This window comes from Lagopus muta, chromosome 15 (assembly GCF_023343835.1).
Source record: "Lagopus muta isolate bLagMut1 chromosome 15, bLagMut1 primary, whole genome shotgun sequence".
Lineage (NCBI taxonomy): Eukaryota > Metazoa > Chordata > Aves > Galliformes > Phasianidae > Lagopus > Lagopus muta.
In genome coordinates, this window is record NC_064447.1 from 6,928,596 (window position 1) to 6,952,171 (window position 23,576).

The following is a 23,576-nucleotide window of genomic DNA, read 5'->3' on the forward strand; positions in this document are numbered from 1 at the left end:
CACAGTTATTTGGCATAGGTAAAAGCATACTTGATTGTCAGCCAGTGTTGTTACCAATCAGATATGAGATGATTTCATGAAGAGGCTCATTTTTCAGAGATCGTGAGAATTTTTTCTTTTTTAACAGTTGCTCTGATGTTGTCAGCTTAACTCCATGACACCACATGCATGCCATGACCATCTCTAAGGCATTCTGCACAACCTCCAAAGCTTGTAAGAGGATTGCTGCAGTTTATACCATCTTGAAGACCAGCACAGAAACTACTCCTTTGGGCTGTCTTTGTGTTTTACCCCATCTGAAATGTGACAGATGTAGTATGGCTGATTGGATGAATGAAATTTTACTGTTCTGCCATTTTTCCTTGGGCTTTTCAAGACCTAAATATTTCAAGATCTAAAACTGTTGAAGGCTCTGTGTTTGTCAGGTCAAAGTAACTCAAACAACTGCTTGTTTAGCTACCATTCATTTGAATGGAATTTCAGTTTATATGTTGGATATGACTGTTGGCTGTAGTATGCAAATAGCAAATAGAACGTTGAAGTTAGCATATAGATAATGAACAGAAGAGCAATTAGTTAATAAACAGAGAATTAAGAAACAGCTTCAACGCCACAAACAAGGACTTCTAGAGCCCGTGATGCAATAAACTGAAAATGAACATCTGTGCCAGGAACTCAAATATTTACTCATATTCTGTCTACTGAAGTATCTAATGCTTCCTTAACAGGAGATGTAAAGTACTCACCTTCTGAAATAGTATCCTTAAAGAAATTCAGTAGAGCAAAAATGTGAGTGCAACAAAGTTAGTTTATTGTATTTATTGCACTGATGTAGAAGAATGCTGTTCAGTAAAAATTATCCTCTAAAAGACCTTGAGGAAATAGAGCAGATGGTTCCATGTGCTATCCCAGCTATGCTCCAAGCAGCTTTATAAATACTCAGAGTAGTAAAATGTGTTATGTAAAGAAAAGAAGGTTAAATTTTTTTTTTGTTATTTTTCTATTCACAGCACACTTACTATGAAATTCTAAAATGTAAGATTGATTATTTTTGTTATTTTTTATTATTATTTTTGCACTAGGAAGCTTTTACTCTAAAAATAATAGAAGGGTTCAACGTGCCTTTCTTGTAGGACCACTTTTCTTTGGATTTCTGCACTAATACACATGGAAGGATGAGGGAAAAAAGCAGAGTGGGGTGAAACAAAGTCGCCCCTGTGCACCATCTATTCATTACATGCAGAGTCTTTCCTAAGCAGCTCAATCTCCACAGAAAACTCTACCTGCTGACGTTTTAATGGAGAAAACAGCAAGAGTTCTGAGGGACCTCCTGTGCCTGCACCGAGGAGCTGTGCCTGCATCAGCAGCACAATATGTTCTGGACTCCCTGGGCTCTCCATGCCTGCACAGATTGGCCACACATCACACATGCTTTGAGTTCACAACGTCCAGAAAATATTGAGCTGGGGCTGCATGGGGCCATTCAACAGAAAATCTGTTGGGTTACCGATAAAAACAGGATTCTGCCATCAGAGTGATAGAATTGGCAGGTAAAGGGAGGAACCATTCTAGGAAACCTTTGTAATTTTTAAGAGTCATCCATCTGCAATGGTCAGGCTACAGAATCTTGGCATTTGCTCCTCTGCTCTAGTTAAATACCGTTTTGCTCCTTGGCTCGAGTCCTATTTCTAGAACAGGAAATAGCATCTCTTTGGTTGGTTTTTGTTTTGTTTTGTTTTTTTTTGATTGTTTTTCTTTCAGTCTGTAGCTTTGTTATGGACCAGAGCAAGCCAAGGGCCAAAAGTGACTTGTAATCTTTAGCACATGCTGATTTTTTTTTTTTTTCTAGACATACTGTTCAGTAAGGAGATAAACTAGTAAGGGGTGAAGATGCAGTATGGTGCTAACTACTCTATTTCAGCACATTAAATATATAAATTTGCACTTTTCTCCAACTAAAAATAACACAGATTAATAAACCCTGATATTATGTATTAAATAGATAAATCTTTATCATGGATTATGCAGCAGGAGAATGGTATTCACAGTGGTCTTCGCTCTAGAGTTCGTTGTTAGGGTGGACATGGACAGTTTGGTGGGGTGGAATGAGACACATTTAGGACACAGATTGGAGACGTATCTTGGAGTGTCATCAACTCCTTACGAGATTTAGGACCTGTTTTTAAAGTCCACAAATTTCTGTTTTGGGGGGGAGGAGTCCAGATTTAGGCATGAATTTGTTTATTTTTAACAAGGTTCAAGGAGAGCAGCTCTAACCAGTGTCACTGCTCACTGCTAAGCAGCTAAAAATGAACTGCCAAACTTCAAGACAGAAAATTAGCTGGCAGTTTTGAAAAGCTGGGCTTCATCTTCCTTGCTTTTTCATCTACACAGTGGTATCTGAAGGGCCTTGGCCATCTTTTCAGAATGTATAAGTGAGATCTGCAACCAAACAAGTAATACAAAAATAATTATTGCTCTACTTCAGAGTATTGACTGTAAGTCATAACACAATACTTGTAGAAACAGATCCAATATGTCCTTAATAGTATTTGGCAACTATACGCCATTTTACATTCTTAAGGCTGTGTACAACAGCAGTTAAGAGAGCTGAACATCACCAACACATTCAACAAATAGAGACAAACACACCCAGAAGTGATTGGCATCAGACCACACAACAAATTCATCACTAGGATACAGGATTTCTGATACAAAGTTTCTTGTACCAACATTAGATCCCTCCTGCTTGAACTCCTGCAATGCGCAGGCAGTTATTTTTCATAGTGTGCCAGTTTTCTTTCCTGCTAAATCAATTTAAAAGATATTTAGAAATACATTACTAATATTACTTTCCCTCCAAGTGATTTATATCATTACCATTGGGATACTCTGTAAATAAATACAAATAAACAGAAAAACCATCCCCTGCTGCATCACTAGTGGCTGACATCTGTTAGACGTTGGGAAGGCTGAGGAAACACACAGCAGGCACTGTTGCTATACTTAGGAAAACTTCATTTGGCTGCATATTGCATAATTCTGGATGTCCATCTCAATTGTGAAAAAGTAAATTAAAATGATGTATCGTAGCCCGTGGAATTGATTGTTTTGGCAAAACTCATTCACATACTCATGATGCACAAGTGTGTGACAGTTGAAATGCAGCCTGGTGGGCGCAGGGTCATCCTGCAAGATGGGCTTAACTCACAGTGAAGCCCTGTGATATAATTTTTGTTGTTCTGGAACTCTTCCTGAGATCTGTGCAGGTTCAGCAAGGTTCAGCTTATGGAATGTCAGCCAAGAAGCGCGCATCATGGGCGCATGGCTGCCCAGCAGAAGCCAGGGGAGGCGGCAGCAGCCATCTGTCTCCGCTCAGTCACCCACAGAACTCTGGCTTATGGGGCACATGAGAGTTTAAAAGGCTCCTTGGGTCCGTCAGCAATAGCAAACTGAAGGCGTGGAACTTAAAGTAGTTCATCCTGGTCATGTCTCTTTGTTGAATAATCGAATGAGTCATTATAACTCTTCATAACTAAGGAAATATTCTGCAGTCAGGAATGTGGTTTATCAAATAAGCTCATGTAAGCTTCCAGGTCTTATAGGGAGAAATAAAAATATGCCTGAGACAAGTTCACATCCTTCTGGAAAATGAGTATCTCCTGAACTGAGGAGACTTTTCTTCCTGCAGATCTGCCACGTTCCCACCTGCACGGCGTCTTTCCTGCACTGTGCATCAAATGCCCTTCCAGCAAACGTGCTGCCTGCTTCACAGAGGTCACCCAGGCTTAGAAAGGGGCTGTTTTGTCAGCCTGCTTTCGCAACGCATTTTGGCAGCTGGAAGAAGGAGAAACCAGTAGTAAGGGATTAGCTCTCTGCTGACCGCTGCCAAACACCAGCCAGCCCCGGCAGTCACGTACAGGGCAGAAACACGGCATGGGTGGAGGGTGATGCGCTCCGAGGGATGCGGATCCCTGCGGACAGCCCTGACGTCTTTTTTTTTGCGGGGGGGTTGCTTGGATGGGGTCCTCCAAAGCGCGGGGAGGTCACGCGTGATTCCCCCCCGCTCCCCTCATGGGGCCAAGAGCCTCCGACTCCGCTCACGCCCGCGGGGCTCCGCTCCCCCGGCTGCCTTCACGGTCGGGCATCGGGAGCCCCGGCCCCCCACCCGCGCGCGGGGGCCGCGATCCCCTCCGCGCCGCCCTCAGGCCGGAATCCCCGCTCTGCCTCACTCGGCGCCCAACGCGCGGATCCCCGTCCCACGGCGCCGAGAGCGGAGTGCCCGCCCCCGCCCTCCCATGGTGCCCCGCGGCGGGGGCGGGCGGCCCATGTCCGCCATCCCGGCGTGCCGCGCGGCCGGGCAGCAGCCGGAGCAGCAGCGGCCGCATCCCCTCCCTCCGCTGCGAGCCAGCAGCCGCCCGCCCGGCGCGAGTGAGGAGCCGCCGCCCGCGCCTCGCCCCCTCCCTCCGCCCCGCGCCGCTGCCCGGCCGGCCATGCCGTCTCGGGCAAGGTAATGAGCCGCAGAGCCCCGGGGTCTCGGCTGAGCGGCACCGGCAGCAGGCAGCACTACCACCCGCGGGGCTGGAATGACTGGCAACCCAGGTGGGCAGGGCGGGGGTCGGGGGGCCTCCGCCGGAGCCGGGACGGCGGAGCGGGGCGGCGCGGAGCCGCTTCCCGAGCGCCGGGCCTGCAGGGGCGGCGGGGCGGCGGCGCCGGGCCTAGCGGGGGGCGGGAGGGATTTCCGGGTGCGCCGCGGCTGTCACCGCGCGGCGGGGCCGGAGCGCGGCCCGCTAGCACGGGGCCCTCGCGGCGCTGCGGACGGCGGCGGCCCCGCGGTGCGATCCGCCTCGGCGGGGGCTGAGGGCTCGGCCCCGCGCTTCCGAGGCCGCGGCGGTGCGTGGCGTGCCTGGAGGGGGGGGGTCGCGAGCCGGGAGCGGAGCGGTGGGGTTGTGCGGCGCGTTGGGTTCCACGGGGTGTTCGGGTGTTCGTGTCCGGAGCTTCGGCTCTTGGTGAGCGAAACTGAGAGCGCTGACATCTTCGGTCGGGCGTGGAGCGTGCGTGCCGGGCCTTGCTGCTTCTGTACAGCTGATGCTGCGTGTGTGCTGTGGTATTCTGCCTTCCTATGTTAATAGCTAGAAGCCTTTTGTGGAAATGGTGTTCCTTCAAATGTATTTTTTTCTTTCTTTTGTTTTTGGTAATGGGGCTTTTTCAGTGTGTTTGAAACTGTAGTGCAGTGTGGGATCCTGCTTTTACTACCGCCAGCAGGGAACATTCAGGCACTCTGTGAGGAACGTGTCCGTGTGCCTGGCGTGGGGCACTGGGAAGTCTTTGAGTTGGGACGTCAGTATTGCTGCGCCAGGAGCTGCCCTGTGGCTGAACAGCCAGCAGCACTGTAGGGCTGATGTCCAGTTCTTAGTGCGGTATGTGGCCTGGGCACTTACATTCTGATTTCTTGTTGTGAAGCTGTTTGCTCAGATAATTTGCCATTTTTCCTCGCTTAAGAAGTCTCAGTCCTCATGGGTGGCATCTTATGGTGTCTCGGTCTTAGTGAAGAGTCTTGGCATGTACATAGATTGGTCTCTTGCTGCTGACCTCCTGCCTCACTTCAGTTCTGCAGCAGAGCTCTGGTGTGTAACTGCTCCCCTGGAGGTCCCCTGCAGGAGCTGGGGTGTATCCCTGCAGTGGATGGCGTTGATGGGCACTTCCTGGTTGGATGTAATAACTTATCACAAGTGTTATCTTTTCGCCTAAAAAATGTCTTGTAGTTTCTAGGAAACAGGCTGTGTCCAACAAACCTCTGCCTTCAGCATATTTAGTTGTGTTAGGGGTGGAAGTGAAAATGTGACTGCAGAAACGTTTTGTCTGCTGGTACAGCAGCTCAAGAAATTGGTCAGCTTTGGTTCTCTATGCTGCTGTGTGAGGCATCCTCAGCTCTCAAATACTGTGCTGCTGTAAATGACATTTTAAAAATAATCATCCAAGAAGCCACTGCAGAAACGAATCTGAAAGCAGCAGAGAAAGTGTAGCAGGCATGGGGAACTCAGAGGGTGGGCGGGGGTTGGTTCTGCTTCCATCAGGTTGTGTAACTGGGGCTTCTGTAGAGAAATGTGTAACACCTCCTTACTGACTCTGCCACTTGTGAGAATTTAACTTTCTTTTCTCTCAAATACTTGGAGTTTTTAGCCTGGTGAGAGAACCAAGGAACTGGAAGTGTTCACATGGTCCCAACACAGATCATGTTTTTCTTACACCCACGGTTTCTGCATCTCGCAGTGTCAGCTTTGGCTGTATAGAACCTGTGAGACTTCACTTAAAGCACAGAGTAGAGAGTAAATCAATCTCCATTGTTTTTAAGTGATAGGCCATTGAAAGGGGATCTGTTACATAAATCTATCGGTGAGTTTTTCTCCTTTGTGAAGCATTTTGAATGTGCTCTTGGACAACCCCCAGTATGGCATATATGCAAGTATGGTTTCCTTCCTCTTCCTTGCTCTTGATTGTTTTGTTTAGCACAGGTGATACTGCTGTAAGTGCTTCCTTGCAGGGCTTGGAGGAGGGAATATATATGGGTAAAATAATGAGAAATGTTGTTTCAAGTTGCTTGAGGGGGGGAGAAAGGAACTCCTAATGCTTGGGTGTGTATTATCAGATAAACTTTGTTGTGGTGCATGCATCACTGTGTGTAAAAATGAACAGAGTGATTTCCATTATAATCCTAGATTCCTCTTAGTTTCTAGTGCTGCTAGTAAGTGCTGGGACTCGGGGTGAAAACAGTCTGAAACTGAAAGTTGGAGCCTAGGTGCTTCCCTGAGAGAGCTGTTTTCAGTTAGAACTTGATTTTTTTTGGTTTGTCCACATGAATACTGTCCTGTCTGTTAATGCACATGGCCTGGTCTTCCTGCAGTGTGTGTGCTGGTAGAGCTGTGCATTGCAGAGGAAGGAGTTGTGCTGATGCACATGGATGTGTCAGTGTGTGCACTGTGGTATTTCTGACTGCAAGTAGTGTCAACACAACGTTTGGGTGTGACAGAAGAATGAAGTGGTTGTGATGGCTTTTCTTTTCTGTTTTTTTTTAATCTGTTGAAGAGGTCTTGTCCTCCTCTGCTAATCTTTCCAGCTTTGTAGATCATTGATTCAGTGTAGTACTAAAGACTGATTGTGTAGTGAAATAAATAATGCCCTTCCATAGGAACTGCACTGGGTGGCACAACAGTTGGTATGAACATTATAGTGCTCAGCAGGAGCAGAGGTGTGGGATGGCAGCTCAGCAAGTGCACTGTGCCAGAGCAAGAAAGTTAACAGGACTTGTGTCTCTTTTGCAGTAATACAGGTTAGCAAGAGGAGTACAAGGAGAAGTCTTTCACATCTGATAAAAGATCTGGAGGTGGCTTATTACATACAGGTTCAGTCTTGGAATTTGTTCTTGAAAATGAAGTGTATGCTTCCCGTGCAATGTAAGTCAATGTTAGGAATCAGTAATTTCTGTTGTTGCAGTGGTAGATCTGTCAGTGACGTGGTAGATCTGTCAGTCTGGACATCATAAGACAATAAAATGTGATTCTCCTTAAAGGTAGCTTATAACCTAAGCAACAGTGTACCTGTGTTTAACATGAAATAAAACAGGAGGGATTGGCACAGAGCTGAGAAGCTCATCAGAGCAAGCAGGTTGAAAAAGTGACATCCAGAGCAGTGCTTTTCCTGTGACTGTAAAGGGCAGAGGTGTGTCAGGCAGCAAGAATTAGTGCTGGTGAGTTAATGTAGTGAAGGCATGGGTGGGAGATGTGCTGCTGGAGTTAAGCTAATAGGGAGTGAGCTGCAGGTCAGTTCTGAGGTGTGACTATGAAGAGGTCAGGGGAAACCTCGGAAAGAGGTTTGGAGGACTGTGCAGGAAGTGCTGAATGGGAGTAGGCGCAGCTCTGGACTGGTAACAAGTAGTTCTGGATCTCCTTTCGCATCTGAGTTCACTGAATGTGTTGATAAGGCTGAGAAGGTATGAGATCAAAGAGCTTTTTTGGGTGTTTGTTTTTATTGTAAAAATGAGGGAGCATAAGTTTGTAATGTGGAAGCCTTTGTTTTTAATATGAAACCAGAAGAGAATGAGATATGAGAAAGATGAAAGAACATGAAGTGTGTCAGTGGGAAGCAGAAGGAGCTTGGAGAGCAGACAGTCCTGCAGCGAGCAGCCATCCCAGAGCTGCGGTGATCAGCTACACCCAAACATGGCTATCGGGTGGCCTATGGGAAAACATGAAAAGAATGCACATACAGGATAGGTCTCCCTGCCGTTCTCTCCTGATGTCCATTGTAGGAGGGCACGGGTGAGCTCTGTGCAAGGAATGAGCTCTGCGGAGCTGAGGGACCTGAGCAGGGCTGTGGGTGTGGGTGCTGTCCAGCAGCAAAGGTGGCAGAAGTGCAGCAGGAAAGAAGAGTTGCTAGCCTCATGTTACTACAGGAGAGGCAGATGCAGACATTGACATCTTTGCTGAGCTCTCAGTGCAGGCAGCGGGCTCAGCCAGGCTGGGGGCTCATCTCAGTGCCTTAAGCAGTGCTAAAAAAAAAATGGCAAGAGGGGATAGTGCAGAATGGAGTAGGGTTGTCCTCCCTCTGTGAAGCCGTTAATTTGAGCGGTACGGTTGCTCTGTTTTAAGTGGATAAACATTTTAAATAGTGAAGAATTGATATGCATGATAGTAAAAATAAACTTGGCAAACAGAGCAAATGACCAAGGAAAACTGACCAGCTTACACGATAACAGACACAGTATGTGTGTACAGAGTAAGACACCCATGTTGAGCCTGTAGTTGGAAATAAAACCAGATAAAAAACGCTTAATTATTCTATCTCAAAATAATACCCATATGGTATAGTCTCCTAACAGAGTCACAGATAATGCATAGTATGCCAGATTGTCTGTAACAGGATTCTCGGACAAAAGTTCTGAAGGTTTCCATGTAACCAGAGAAACAATATATTTGATTGACCTATTTTCAGATTCCATAAAAAGACTTTTTTTAAAGCAAATTGTTCTCAGCCGTGCTTCCTTCAGTCTCACAAATTGCTGTAGTCAAATCTTGCCAATATGTTTGATAGGAGGGGTGGACTTTTCCAATTATAATGTGTAGGTTTCCTCTTTTATGTCCTTGAAACAAACAAAAAGAAGTTCCATAACCTTCCTGAAGGAACTGTAGCAGCCATTTCAGTGATTTAGGCAGGTAAAAAACAAAAAAAACAACCACAGTGACTCTGCCACCACCCTGGTCAGCCTGTGCAGGTGCCCAGCCACTCTTTCAAAGAAGAAATAGTTCCTACTAGCCAGCCTGAACCTCCTCTGAACTTTACCTGATGTCACGTTTTTGTACTTCGGTTCACTTGTTGCTGGTGCTGTACAGTGGTTGCCTTCATACTTGGCATGTCTTCACTTCTGTGATGATGTCAATGTATGTATCTGATAAAGTGGTCTTTGAATGAACGGTTGGGTAATGGAATTGGGTTCTCTGGAAAGCAGTATCTTTCTGAGGAGTGTTATTTTTTTTTTTTTTTCTTTACATGGTAAAGAAAGGGCAGAAGCTGCTGGTTATTTGAACTGCAGGCTTACTGTAGTGGGGAAAATGTCTTCATTGGGAACTGCTGTCTTGCGATGCACAGGAAAATGGCACATTTTAAATAAAATCTTGCTCACCTTTAGCTGGTTGATGAGCTGTGCACTGTGAGCTTGCAGAAAGCTGTCCCCAAAGGCAGAGCTAACCAAGTGTGGAGTTCTTCCCAGGGAAACAATAGGCTGGTGCACCACACCACAATGGAAAATCTTACAAAATGCTGACAGGCTGTTCTGAGAACATGTGTAGTCCTTCCATTGGTTGGGATATGAAATCCTAAAAATTGTGTGTTTAATCAGCCCGTGCTCAGACTTCAGAACTGCAGGCTTCAGGCTGGACACTGATGGATGGTACAGCCACAGCACAGTTCTGTCAGCCTGTTTCGTTGAAAGGTAAATCCAGCTTGAATCCTCTCATAAACGGAAGCCCATTGGAGTTTCCGGGCAGGGAGAGCTGGGAGCTGTGGAACTGACAGGGAAGTTGGAATGTGGTGTGAGTGGGGTTGAAGTCCATACCACTGAGGAAACAGTGCTGAGTGTTGTTGGTCAGTGTAACTGCAGTGAGTGCTGCAGGTCCAGTGACATCTGTGTGATCCCAGCCCTGAACAGAGGCTCCCAGTGGGATTCACCTGGCTGTGGCCCCCTGTTCCACATAGCAGTGCTGTGCTGCCCCAGTATATGCTTCCTCAAGAGTCATACTATCTGTATCCAGAGGTGCATTGGCTTACAGGGCCAAAGGCATGTGTACCTTCCAGGAAAACCCATCGACAGCTTTTTCACTGTGGAAGTTTTAGCTGGGATCTAAACTTGATGCTTCGGATAAAAGGGCTAGAGTAGCATTTCCTTCTTTTGAATCTTATTCCTAGTTGGTAGTAGGTTGTCTTTTAACATTCTTAAAGGATTAAAATACATGGGAGGTTTCTTCAGTTGTATTTACACACATGAACTGCCATGCTGTCTCCTTCACTTGTGCTGAGGAGAAGCTGCATCTGAAGACAGCAAGCGCCAGGGGCAGATTGGCTGCCACCCACTCCCCAGAAACCTTTGGCTGAGATTGTTATTGTTCCCTCTTGGTCTTGCGATGTATTTGACTCCTTTTCCCTGAGTTTGGCTGCTGGCTCTAATACAGTGTTCTTCTTAGAAGTAAAAATGAAATCGCTTTTTCCCAAGAACGTGTGGCGTTTCTCCATATGCAGATTGTGGTTAATTCACAGGAATGAAAATAAATCATACATCCTGCTTTTTGGTCAACACTTATATGAGCTGTCCACAACTTGAGAATTAGATTTAACGAAGCCCTCTGTGAGTAACTTCAGTGGTGAGATGGCAGTTGCAGCTGGGATGTACAGCATTCTGCCAGTTCTTGCTTTGGGATGGCTATGGTTTTACTGGTTCTTGCGTAGAGTTTCTGGTGTTGCTTGTAAGAAATAAACTTATAGTCATGAGTTGAATTAAATTCTGGAATCTCATGCATCTGAATATAATAATTGAAGTAACTGTTTTTAAAACGCACATCCTTGGTGTGTCCAGTGAGAGCAGGCATGACAGCTCTCACCTTGTTCCTTACAAGTTTATTCTGAGCTATAAATCACCTTTCTGATATGAGTGATCCAAACTTCATGCAGATTTATATAAAAATCACTTGCCTGCAAGCACTGTTCTAAAGGATAACAGCTCTTAATTTACATTTCATCTTTTTTCTGTAGTAAAGCCTGTGTTCTTGTTTTGCAGCTTTTGTTTTGCAAGAAGTTAATATGCTTTTCCTGTATTGATTATCAGTTATGTGCCATTAACACCTCCATCTAATAACCAGTCCTGTGTTGCTCAGTGGGGCCCAGAGCATATTATGTAAATGTTAATGTGTGGATTAGTGATGGCAGTGCACAGTGTGAAAGCCTAGCTGTGGTACATATCTATACCTCACTCTTTTGTTTGTTACTTGTGGAGGGAGTTTGTGCTCCTATCTCGTATAGGCATCTAACTGAAATACTTGGGATCCTTTGACACAAAGTATTGATACTGGAATGTTTCCTTTGCATGCTGTTGTGATAATCAATTCTAATTCCAATATGAATTTGAGGTCACTTCCTAAAGAGTAGGTTAAACGGGCACGTTTTAGCACAGAGAAATACATTTGGGATTGTCATTTAAGTATGTTGCATTTGTAAGTGAATGTGAATCCCACTGATGTTATACTCCTACATAAAAAAATATTTTTCTCTTTATAGAACTGACAGTGCATCAGCTGACCAGGACAATTTAAAATACTCTTCATCCAGAGATCGGGGCAATTCTGCCTCCTATGGATTACAACCCTCAAATTCAGCTGTGGTGTCTCGACAAAGACACGATGATATCAGAGTCCACACTGACATACAGAATGAAGACAAAGGTATTCAGATTGCTGTTTCATGTATAAATTTTGAGGGAACGTTCCAAGAAAGGCAGCTTGAGAAACTTTAAAAAAACAAAACAAAAAGCAAAAAAACCCATGAACCAGTGCAGCTTATTGCCACAGTATCACTATGGTAAGGGATTTATCTGGGATCAAAAAAAGCTGTGGTTGATATGAGCAGTGAGAAAATATGTAGTTGCTTTAAGGGAAAAATGCAAGGAAAAACTTAATGCATTAACAGTTTTCCTGGAGAATAGTATTTTGGATGTGTTGTAATTACTTCCTACGTAGTGCTTGGTGCTTCTGGGGTTGGAAATGGGCTGCCTGGTTTGAGGGACCACTGCTCAGGGCATCTCCTGTGGCTTTACTGTGGCAAACTGGAATCTTGGGGAATCAAATCTGTCTTTTGTCATTAAGGGAAATTTCTGCTTTTCTTTGCTTTAGTCTGACTTCATATGGATTGCACAATGTATGGGTTGTATTATTGCAGAGTTGTGTTGCTTTTTTTTTTTTTTTTTTTTTCTGAGGGTGTGGGGAGAATGGAAATACTTCATCTAGAAGACAGCTGACATTTCAAAATGGTATCCATTGTGAAAGAAAAACTTGTAATCTCAACTTTCTAATTTCTAAATACAGAGCTGAAATATGAGGATTTTCTGCTTGCAGAATTCCAGTGATATTAGTGTGGAACCTCAGAAGCATTTGCACTCCCTCTTCTTTTCTATCTTGTATCTTTCTGTACGCAGTTACACACCACATCCTGGGGCACTACAGCTGGGTGTGCTGATGCAGATTTGTGCAAGTAGTGAGTGCTGTTCATAGGAGAAAGGAGCATGAGTCAAGTTTTTGCTTATCTTCATGCTGTAAAAGTTGATGAACTGATGGCCTTACTAGAAAGCAGATAGCAGATATGCTGACGATGAAACTAACATGGAGGGATCTAGTGTGTTTCAAATCTACTGGATTATTCTTAAATACCATGTGCTGGTATAGTGAAATAGCAAGTTGCATACAAGTCAGCAAGGAAGTTTTTCTGAATTTACTGGAAAGCAGCTCTTGGAGAGGAGGAATGTACCTGTCACTCCCTCAGGTACTGTGTCTTACAGGACGTGTCTCTGCGAGCTCAGCACTTTGACTCAGCAGTTTTGTTCAGTTGTGACTTGAAAAGAGATGTGCAAAACCAAATTCCTTGTATTCCTTGTTCGCTTTTATATTTTAAGAAATTTGTAAGCTTACAGGTGAGTTTCACATCTGTGTTATTTTTTCTTGCCTGAGATTCTTTGGGTACACCGTTGGAGTCTGCCAGCGGGGAACTTTTGTTTAAAGAACTTGTAGCTTCCCTGTCCTGGATGACCATAGTCACAAGCACCTGGAATCCTTAAGAGGTTTCTTTTTTCCAGTTTCTGATGTTGATAGCACAAATGACTTCCAAGTTCACCATTTCTGGAAGTTCCTTTCTGAAAACCACCTGGGCTACAGTTATGCACCTCTCCTAGCAGCCTGTTCACTGCTTTAGCACTCTCCTGGTTAAGGGTTGTTTTCTTGTATGCAGTTCAAATTTCCCTTGCTGCAACTTGTCACTGTTAATTCCTGTCCTTTTTCCATCTCTGAGATTAGGTTTTTTTTTTTTTTTTTTTTTTTTTTTAAAAAAAAAAAAGCAAAAAAACTTTCCCATTAGGTAGTGAAAGTCTGCAGCTAGCTATCTCCCCTTCTCTTCTTTACATTCTGAAATGAGACAGGTAAGTTTGCAGACTTCAGTTTTTAAATTTAAATCCAAGGCCTCCTGAGGTTTGTATTCATAGATTAATAGAATCATAGAATCATAGAATCACCAAGGTTGGAGAAGACCTTCAAGATCATCCAGTCCAACCGTTCACCTATTCCCAATAGCTCCCACTAAACCATGTCCCTCAACACAACATCCAGCCTTTCCTTGAACACCCCCAGGGTCGGTGATTCCACCACCTCCCTGGGCATCCATTCCAGTGCCTGACCACCCTTTCTGAAAAGTAATACTTCCTCATGTCCAGCCTGAATCTCCCCTGCCGTAGCTTGAAGCCATTCCCCCTGGTCCTATCACTAATGACACGAGAGAAGAGGCCGACCCCCAGCTCACTACAACCTCCCTTCAGGAAGTTATAGAGAGCAATGAGGTCTCCCCTGAGCCTCCTCCAGGCTGAATATTCCCAGCTCCTTCAGCCTCTCCTCATATGGCCTGTGTTCCAGACCCCTCACCAGCTTCGTTGCCCTTCTTTGAACACGTTCCAGGGCCTCAATATCTTTCTTGCAGTGAGGGGCCCAAAACTGGACACAGTACTCGAGGTGCGGCCTCACTAGTGCTGAATAGAGGGGAACAATCACCTCTCTGCTCCTGCTTGCAGCGCTGTTTCTGATGCAAGCCAGGATGCCATTGGCCTTCTTGGCCACCTGGGCACACTGTCGGCTCATGTTCAGCCGAGCATCAATCAATACCCCCCAGGTCCATTTCCTCTACGCAGTCCTCCAGCCACACCGCCCCAAGCCTGTAGCGTCGCCTGGGGTTGTTGTAGCCGAAGTGCAGGACCTGGCATTTGGCCTTGTTGAAACTCATCCCATTATATATATATTATAATGCTCCCCATCTCTGCTTTTTCTGCTTTCTGGTTTGTTACTGTGTTACTGAAGGGGGAAAAAAAACCAAAACCAAACACAAAAGCCTTCTACGCTGGTGTTCATGCTGTGGTATCTGTACATTTCTGCTACAATTAATAATGGTGACATAGCTGAGCTTGTTCTTATTTGCTCTCAGATTTGATATTTTAATAGAAATGAGTCAGAATTTGTATATATTAGAATTTTCAAGTCTTTTGAGAGCAGCAGGTAACTGAAGAGAATTATGTAATATTTACAGCCTTAATGCCTGAAAACTTGCCCTGCTGGTCTTCATTTACTCAAAATGACGGCAGTGCTATGCTTGGTGTTGTTACCAAAGATGTACCATATGTATGTCAAGAGGGATAATGCAGGCTCGTGTTGAAGTCATGTCAGAAATGCTGGAGCACATACCAATGCCTTTGCAAGCAACCAAAGCCTGATGAGATTTTTGTGTGCATTCAAGGATGTGAAGTAACACCAAAGTCCAGCTGTATGTGACAGCATGTGTTTGTGATAGCTGATGTCTGTGGTGTGAATGCATGATTCTGACACCCTCAGTTAAATTAACCTCTTGTTGCTTTACATTTTAGTGGTATACTTCAGTCATAAATATTGTTAGTAAATTCCTTCATAGGACTATGATGATTTGTTATGGCAAATTAACCTGAAGGAAGGAGATGTGCTGCTTTGTTTAAAAACATGGTTTTATGTTGTAAGTCAAAATGTGCATAAATTATCTTTGCTGTAGCTGTAATTAACTAATTACAGATGAGATTCTGATTAGGGGTTTTTCATGGAATCATGGAACGGCTTGAGTTGGAAGGGACCTTAAGGATCTGATTGGCATTTTTGTAATGGCACAGTAGACCTGTGTGTAAAATTGCACAGACTTCTCCTGGCAGTTCACAGCTTCTTTTTATCCAAAGTTTTGTATTTGAGATGAATAACATTTTATGTCTACTAAGGTTCAAACTGACTGAGGTTTGGAAGCTTTTCACTTATGCTGCAGTCTCAGGAGATTCCCTCCTCATGTACAGAAGCACCTCTCCTTTCCCCCAGGCTGACTTTTATGTACTGGTGCAGGTAAAACTGTGGAAATGCCTTTTCTGATGGAAGCCTTGCATATCCTTCATTGCTCCAGGTTTCACCTTTTTAGCTGAGCCATTGCTGTCTCAAGCAAAGAGAGTAACTCAGAAAGGTGACTGGGCCAGAAAGGTGATTGGGCAGGTGGACTTCCAGGAGGGTTTCAGCATACTGGGAATGTACATAGCTGTCAGTTTCATTTCTGCATGGTACTGCAGAGGAAGGAGCTGCCCTTAGCGGTGGGGCAGCCTGGAAAAAACCTTTGGCTTCCTCATTTGAGTGTGCAAATACTCTAGGAGTAAAATGAGGGGTCTCAGAGTAGAAATGATTGCCCTACTTAAAACGACCCTTTTATTTCTGTTTTGTACTGCTACTGAAGATGTACCATGTCATTCTCAAGTGGGAGAGTGTAGGATTGCATTTAATTAAAGGTTGTGCAAGATTAACATGTAAAAAATGCTGACTGCTGTATGTTTAGGGAGAGTTGTTCGATTTGTGTGTCATAGTTTAAATAATCCATCGCTTATTCAGAGCTTTCTCTTATTTTGGGTGTTTTTTGAATCTTGTGTTATGAGTTTATAATAAAAACAGTGTTGAAATTTGATTTGTGTGATGAAGATTGAATAAGTGAATGCATTGAGCTGTGTTTAATGGTAGGTTGATGTGAAAAGCCTTGTAAAATACAAGAAAAAAATATAAATAAAGCCTGAAATACAACAATTAGCATTTAAAAAAAAAAAACAACCTTCTATTGCAACGGACTTTTATATGTGCTTCAGAAAAAGAATGAACAGATTCTGAACTTGTGCCCTGGAACCTTACTGGATTTAACAAAACACTTGCATGTAGAAGAAAGAAAGCTAAAAAAGGTGGTAGAGGTTTGAGCTGTTGATTTGCACGTGATTTGAGTAACTCCTAATATGCTGTTCTACTGAATGCAGCTTGTGTTGATCTCACCTTGTTTTTTCCACAGGTGGCTACAGTGTCAATGGAGGATCTGGGGAAAATACTTATGGTCGGAAGTCGTTGGGGCAAGAGCTGAGAGTTAACAATGTGACCAATCCTGATTTTACCAGTGTTCCGCATGGGAATCGTGCTTTAGCCACAAAAGACATGAGGAAATCACAGGGTAAGGGTCTCATTTGGATTTTCAGTTAGGGGATCTCTTCTGGCCACAGCTTGTGTTCAGAATATCAAAAGAAGTTTGCTATGGAATGGCTCCAAAGAAGTGAATCTGCTCTGAGAGTCATTGAAAATTAATGCCTGAGTAAAAAGTTGGTAACAAGGAGTCCTGAGCGTGGGAAAATGTGTAACGGTGAGCTCAGCCGTTATCTGTTTGCACTGGCCTGCGGGTCAACAGTCATTGTAGCAGTTGATTAGTCAGATACGTGCTCTGAACCAGCCATGTTCGTGCTGCCTCTTGCTCAGCTGCAGATAGATGCCAGGGAGGAAGTGGAGGCACGGTAAGAATGTGGGCACAGTCACGTGAGGTGCAGCAGGAGGAAATCAGGAGTTGCAAGAGGGTGAAAGAATGCTAGGCGTGCATTTTATTTGAGAATGAAGGACTCACTTTTCCTGCTGATTGGGCTTAAATAGTGTTTTTTATTAAAAAAAAAAAAAGGCTGTTGCAAGGACATTGGAATGGAAATAGCAACTTTATTATGACTAAGTGCTGTCATTTATTGCATCACCTAAACTAAGTGGTAGCTGAGTCACTGTCAAATCTATGACTAGTTTATAAGAGGCCCTTTATAAATATATAGAAATGTAGTCTTTCTCCTCAGGACTTTATGTTTTAGAGAGGACAAGGTAAAAAAGGAGCATTTAGTGTGCTTTGCAAGTGGTGGAGCTGAATTGCAGGTAGTGATGTGTCTGATGCAAAAATCTGATCTTTGGGAGGAGTTAAACTGATTTTTATAATCCCTTCCTGGTGCTTTGATATCAAAAATTTTCAGTGTTTTTTCATGTATTAAGTCATGTCTGTGCAGGGGCAGCAAAGGATTGTTTAATGGAGAACTCAACATAAATAGTGCTTTTAGGAGCAGAGTTAGGAGGCAGTCTTCTGTTAGTACTCACAGAAAGTTCAGACTGTTGTAGGTGTGTGAGCACCTCTGCAGCCAGCAAAACGTTGGGAATCTTGAATGACTGCAGTCACAGCCTGCAATGTGTTTGCTTGTGTGCAATTTATCCTTCTCCAGGTGGCAGGTCTTGAGTCTCCTTGTTAAGTGGGGAGCTTTCACCATTCTTGTACATTTCAGTATGTCACTAAGATTTTTTGGAAGCTTCCATAACACACACCAGGGTTATGCTGCATCAGGGTCTTTTAAAATATATGTATTTTTTCTTTTCTGCTATGAGTGTGCAGTTAGCAATTTTAAAAGTAGTTTTCTTTTGTGAATTCATATATGGCTGACAGCCTGCTGATTTTCCACAAAGTTGAAGTCTTATACGTGCCTTAATTAGTGCTCTGATTAGCATAGTTTCAGTCATGCTGAGAGTTATTTTACTCTTCTAATTATTTTTTTATTACTTTATCGTTGTGACTCAGCAGACAGCTAATGCTCACTGTCTTAGGGACTAGCGTTAGTGTTGATGAGGTATTAATTGATAAGAACAAAGCTGCTTTTAGTAGCGAGATTTGAACAGTATGTCTTGTTCCAGTAGCAGTGGAAGCCTGTCTCATAGCACCTTGGTGGTTTTGTTTGTGGAGTTTTAGGATTTATTTGGTATGTAGAACAGCACAGCCATGTTTTCAAAATAAATTACTGTTTACCACAAAGAGATTACAAATAAAATTAAACACAGAGAAGACAACACTCAAAAGCTGTAGGATGTAAATTCAAGGGTTCAAGAAAATGAAACCACTTCAAGTCTGTTCACTGTTCTTTTCTTTTGAAACTGAGGAGCCCAGTGACACTTTTCTTTTAAGGGACAGAGGTTACCTTCCAAAGATAGAGAATCTATTTATAAAAACTTACTTAGAAATAATAACGTCCAGTATTTTCCAAATGACTGCATCCTGTTTTGCCCTTTAAGCGCAGTGTCTGGTGACCCAACCCAGCTGATGCCTGTGTGGTTTCCAGCTGAGCAGCAGGGATCAGCACAGACAGGCAGGTGACTGCTGGGGTCCAGGCAGTGCTCAGCAGAGTGAAGCTGAAGGGATATTGTAGAACAGACGTTTCTCTTAATCAGGAGGCACATCTGTTATCTGGTAGTGGATTGTGTTAAGGGGCTGTTGATGCCTTGAATTGTTCAAGGACAGTTTTATATCTTTCTTTTGAGAGGCTTTGTTTGTGGACAGTGTAGAAGAGAAAAATTTCTACATTTTGTTCAGCTTAGTCTTTAAGATGTATTCAGTAATATATAACAGGATGCTTTCCTAGTTGAGTGTTCCCATGGAATTATTCATGAATAGCAGTTGTACATTTTAGTATGTGTGTACTATAGTCTGTATTAATTTCCATCCTAACCAAACCATGTATGTTTTGTTTTCAAACAATTCCATTTGAGCTTTCCAAAAGCATTTTATTCCCTAGGGGATTACTGACCACCTACCACTGCCCAAGCTTTAAAAAAATAAAAAAGGCAGGCATGGTACCCTAAGGGCAGGCTGTATACTTCCTGTAGTCCCTTTCTTCCTTTTTCAGGTCTGATCAGATATTTTTTTTCCCCAGATGGCTCACTGTACCAAGTCCCTTCTTCTGAAGTTTGCCTATGTATTGACCATTGGCAGGCAAGGATTCAGCTACAGTTGGTAGCTAAACTCTGGTCAGAAATAAAAGGAGATCCTCGGAGACAAGCAGATATGGTGCATATACTGCAGTTCTTAGGCTGGCAGCGTCAGTCACTCAAATACAGCTTCAGAAATGCTTTTGCTAGTCGTCATTGCTTTTATGTTTCTCAGCAGACATGGCTTTTCCTCCTCTATTGGAGACTGCAGTTTCCAGATAAAGCAAGGGAAAAGAAACTCAGTTCTTCTTAAATAGCCTTTAGTCTTTGATGAAATCAGTAACATGTTGAAGCAGGCTCTTCTCATTACCTGTCAGCGTGTCTCGTGTGGATGTTCTAGCTAGGAAGAAAAAGTGTATTTGATTCTTCTTGCTATTTTTATGTTTGCTAAGCCTCCCCAATCTTTCAGAATGTCAGGTGTCTTCAGAGTTCATTTCTGAAACTAATGCCTGGCAAAAAACAGGTTCTCAAAGCTGATTTTATTTATACTCTATTTTAAAATTCAGGAAATAGATATGTTCCTAACAGAACAAGTGTACCTCTTTTCTTTTTCAAAGCAGAACTTTGATAGCTATTAGGCTAACTGTAATTGTTCTTATGCCAAAATGACAGCTTTCTTGAGCTTAAATCTGGTTCTTTCCTTCAAGAAACAAGTTGCTTTTTTACAAAAGGTTTACTTTAAATATCATTTGTTGAACTGTTTTGTTCATACATTCAGTCAGAAATCTTAGTTAACCTCGTGTCAAACCTTTTAATTAAAAAGAAATAATAATACGTGTATTTTCTTATATAGAAGAGGAAGCAAAATCGAGGATTATGTTTAAAAGTAAAACCAAGTGTTGCTTAGTAGTGGAAGGGTTCTATCCAGATGCTGGCCTGACCACTGGAAGGCGTAAGATATTTTGGTAGCTGAATTGGATTCTGTGTTTTCTCCATATCAGGATGCTTATTCTTAACTTTTTTCCAGAAATTACTATTAAGACTTTCTGGGTATGCAAATGCTTATTTCAGGCTATGTATCTTACTGATAAAACATTGTAGAGAGAAGAAATAATGGTCTTTTTTTTTTCAGAGCGATCGTTGTCTTATTCTGATGAGTCTCGACTGTCAAATCTTCTTCGGAGGATTACTCGGGAAGACGACAGAGACCGAAGACTGGCTACTGTAAAGCAACTGAAAGAATTCATTCAGCAACCAGAAAACAAACTGGTAGGTTTGTTTTGTAGTTGTTACTGTTCTGTAGCACTGGAGCATTTTTCTCCTCATAAAACTGCCTTTCAAAAAAAAAAATTGGTATTGAAATCTGTCTGGGGAGTATATCTTATCTACAAAAAGGAAAGTGTGTTTCTGGATTTTCAGTTCTTTCTCCATCATTCAGGAAGTTTTCCACTGCTTGATTACTGAGTTGTGCATATAAATATGGCATTCACTTGTTTTTTGACTTTTTTTTTTTTAAACATCCTTCAGTTCCTTTAGCAAAGAAATAAGGAAAAAGCAAACCAAACATGTTTTCATCTTGTTCAATGACTATTTCTGTATTTTAAATGAAAAATGTGCATTTGTTTTTACAGTTGTCTGTGTAGCTCATTTTAAAGCTACTAAGCTTTCTGGCTAAGCATATACAGATACTAAATTATGGCATAAGTACACGATATCTTATCCAGGAGCCTTTTATCCCCATGTGCATTGCGTAGTATCCTCAGACAGCTATCAGTGTTTCCTTCAATAGCTCCCTGTGTGCTGTGCAAGGAAGAAGGGATAGTCTGATCCTTTGGAGTAAACGTGACAGGAAGTTTTTGGAAGGATGGCTCTCTTGAGAGGAAGAGTGGCAGTAGTTAAATGTTTTATTTCCATGGCTTACGTTTATGGAAAGAGTCTTGTTGTAACAAGTCTCTTAGTAATTTGCACTTTAATCTGAATCTCACCTGGAATACAGTTGCTCAAAGCCGTTGACTCAGTCTTTGTACCATAAAGGGTAAATTCAGAGGACATGAGATGTAAGCAGTGCTGTTACGCTGTAATATTTTCTCCATAACTTTGCTCAGTTTGTGACACACTCAGTGGTTGCTCGTAACTCTGAAGTGAATAGGTTTCATATGGCTTTGAGATCTTGTTGATAATCCGAGGCGTGTTGATGGTTATTTTAAATCAGCTCTTGTAGTGGCAGCATGTGTTTGGTTTTCGTTTACTAGGCTGAAATCTGATGGAAGAGAAATTTCTTCTTTTAATCAGGTATCTGCGTTTTTGTAAGCAGATTTCTTTCTGGGAAGATGGAGGTATCACTGTTAAACTGTCTGTGTGTAATGTTTTTGGTCTGGGCTTCACCAAGGCTTTGGTACAAGAAATGCTTCGCTTCCATTGAGTGACTGTTGGAGAGGGATGATCTCTGACATTGAGAATTGCAGAGATTTGGTGTTTGGTTGTGGTTTGATAGACAGTGAATTTGTCAATATTTACATGCTCCTCTCACTTCCATGCTTGTCTTTCTACATAGATGTGACAGTTGCAGCCCTTATTTTTCAGTAATTGATACATGCTTCTTCTGCCATCTGTTTTTGAAATGTGCAAGATTTTAACTCTGTAGGTATTACAAATTAACTGCAGTGTCTTGTGAAAACAATTGCTTCTAACAGGGTTTTGCTTTTCAGTTATCTTAATTATAGCCATCACCTTATTAGATACTGGTAAATATGGGCAACTTAAGGAAGCCACGAATGCTTCATCAAGCATCTGAAGAGAAGCATAGCATGCTCTTTGGAAGAAACATGATAGAACATTCTGGGTGGTGAATATATATTTCAAGTCCTTTAAACTTGAAAAGGATCACACAAAACAAGAAAAGCACCTTGTATGTGGATCCTCTTTTGTGGAGTTAGGAATGAAATAAGTCTCTTTTTTTTCATTAGGTCTTTGGTATTTGTTTGTTTTAAAATGAGTTTCTGAACTCTAAAGTTGTCAAGTGTTTCTTAGGGGTTCAAGGGAACTCTTTCAAGGGAAACTTTCTCTTCTCCCAACTAGCAAATGGAAATAAAATTGGATTTCATGTGATCTCTCCAATGTTGAGCATAAAATTTTATAAAGTACAGCTCTTAACCTATCTGTCCCTCTTGCAGTTCTGTACATCATTAAATGTAGTTTAACAGGGATCTTCTTGGTCTTGGGGTTGAAATGTAGGTGTGCTGAACAAAGTGTAGTAATAAAAGTAACTTGGCAGTGCCCTTGCCATGGACTGGCAATTTATAAATTGTGTGGGTATCTTTTTCCCTTTTGCTATAACCTCTTTTGCAGGTATCAGGCATGTTTTTCAAATGTTTACATTGTCAAAGAATTTAGTTCTCCAGACTGTTACTGATGAGTTAAGTGAGTATGGCAGCACAACATTGATAAAGGTAGGACCCTAGGTCTGTAGCCACTACTGATGGGCTGAATGGTGAGTCTTACATCTATGATGTAATGTCAAGCCCCATTCTATATTTAGTTCTAGCTGATGACAGGAGGCTGCCAGTGTGTTTTTGTGGTTACTGTAAATAAATATGAAATATAGCATGTGGGATAATATTTCAGTATTGCTTAATATAGTTCCTGCTCGTCTGCAGAGGCCATGGAAATTGTAATAGCATCCTATTGGCAAACATAATTGCCAGGGATGTTCTTAATGTGGATATAAACAGGACCTGGTTTGCAGAGTTATTGTGGCATTATTATATTTATGCCTTTTATGTATTCTGTGTTATAGGTACTAGTTAAACAACTGGATAATATCCTGACTGCCATTCATGATGTACTCAATGAAAGGTAAGCAAGAAAAACTAAGCAGTTTAAAGGTTTTAAAGAAGAATAGTGATGATGTTAGGTTTCTTGTTTTGAGTATAGAAACACTGTAGCATGAAGGAAAGGTTGAAAGAAATTCACTTATGTTTCATGGATATGACAAAACGTATTAAAAGGATGGAACAGGAGGACAGCTAAGACTCTTAAGCATGTCAGCAGTGCTTTAAGACTGTCCAGAGCATGTTTCACAGAGAGAATTTTAATGCATCTATGTGCCTTTTATGTTGTAGGTGGTGTGAATTCTGTCTCACTACGTTTAATTGGTTAGATATAGTATTGTGTTGCTGTGCTTATCTGGCTTTCACATTG

General features: G+C 42.5%; 1 protein-coding gene and 1 long non-coding RNA gene across 2 annotated transcripts in view; one reads left to right on the top strand and one right to left on the bottom strand.

Moving 5' to 3' along the window:
- Positions 1–1,769: 1,769 nt before the first annotated feature.
- LOC125700904 (uncharacterized) lies at positions 1,770–4,278 on the bottom strand. Its single transcript, XR_007380084.1, has 2 exons — positions 3,921–4,278; positions 1,770–3,837 (listed from the first exon to the last, which is right to left on the bottom strand). It is a non-coding gene; the product is annotated as an uncharacterized LOC125700904 (long non-coding RNA).
- A 124-nt stretch (positions 4,279–4,402) lies between these two features.
- The window catches only part of SMG1 (SMG1 nonsense mediated mRNA decay associated PI3K related kinase), a 61,929-nt gene continuing 42,755 nt past the window's right edge, over positions 4,403–23,576 (top strand). The window contains exons 1-5 of the mRNA XM_048961419.1: positions 4,403–4,602; positions 11,824–11,987; positions 16,681–16,836; positions 20,509–20,645; positions 23,173–23,231. Coding sequence (XP_048817376.1) covers positions 4,514–4,602; positions 11,824–11,987; positions 16,681–16,836; positions 20,509–20,645; positions 23,173–23,231 — 605 coding nt within the window. The 5' untranslated portion in view covers positions 4,403–4,513. The remainder of the gene's footprint in view (positions 4,603–11,823; positions 11,988–16,680; positions 16,837–20,508; positions 20,646–23,172; positions 23,232–23,576) is intronic.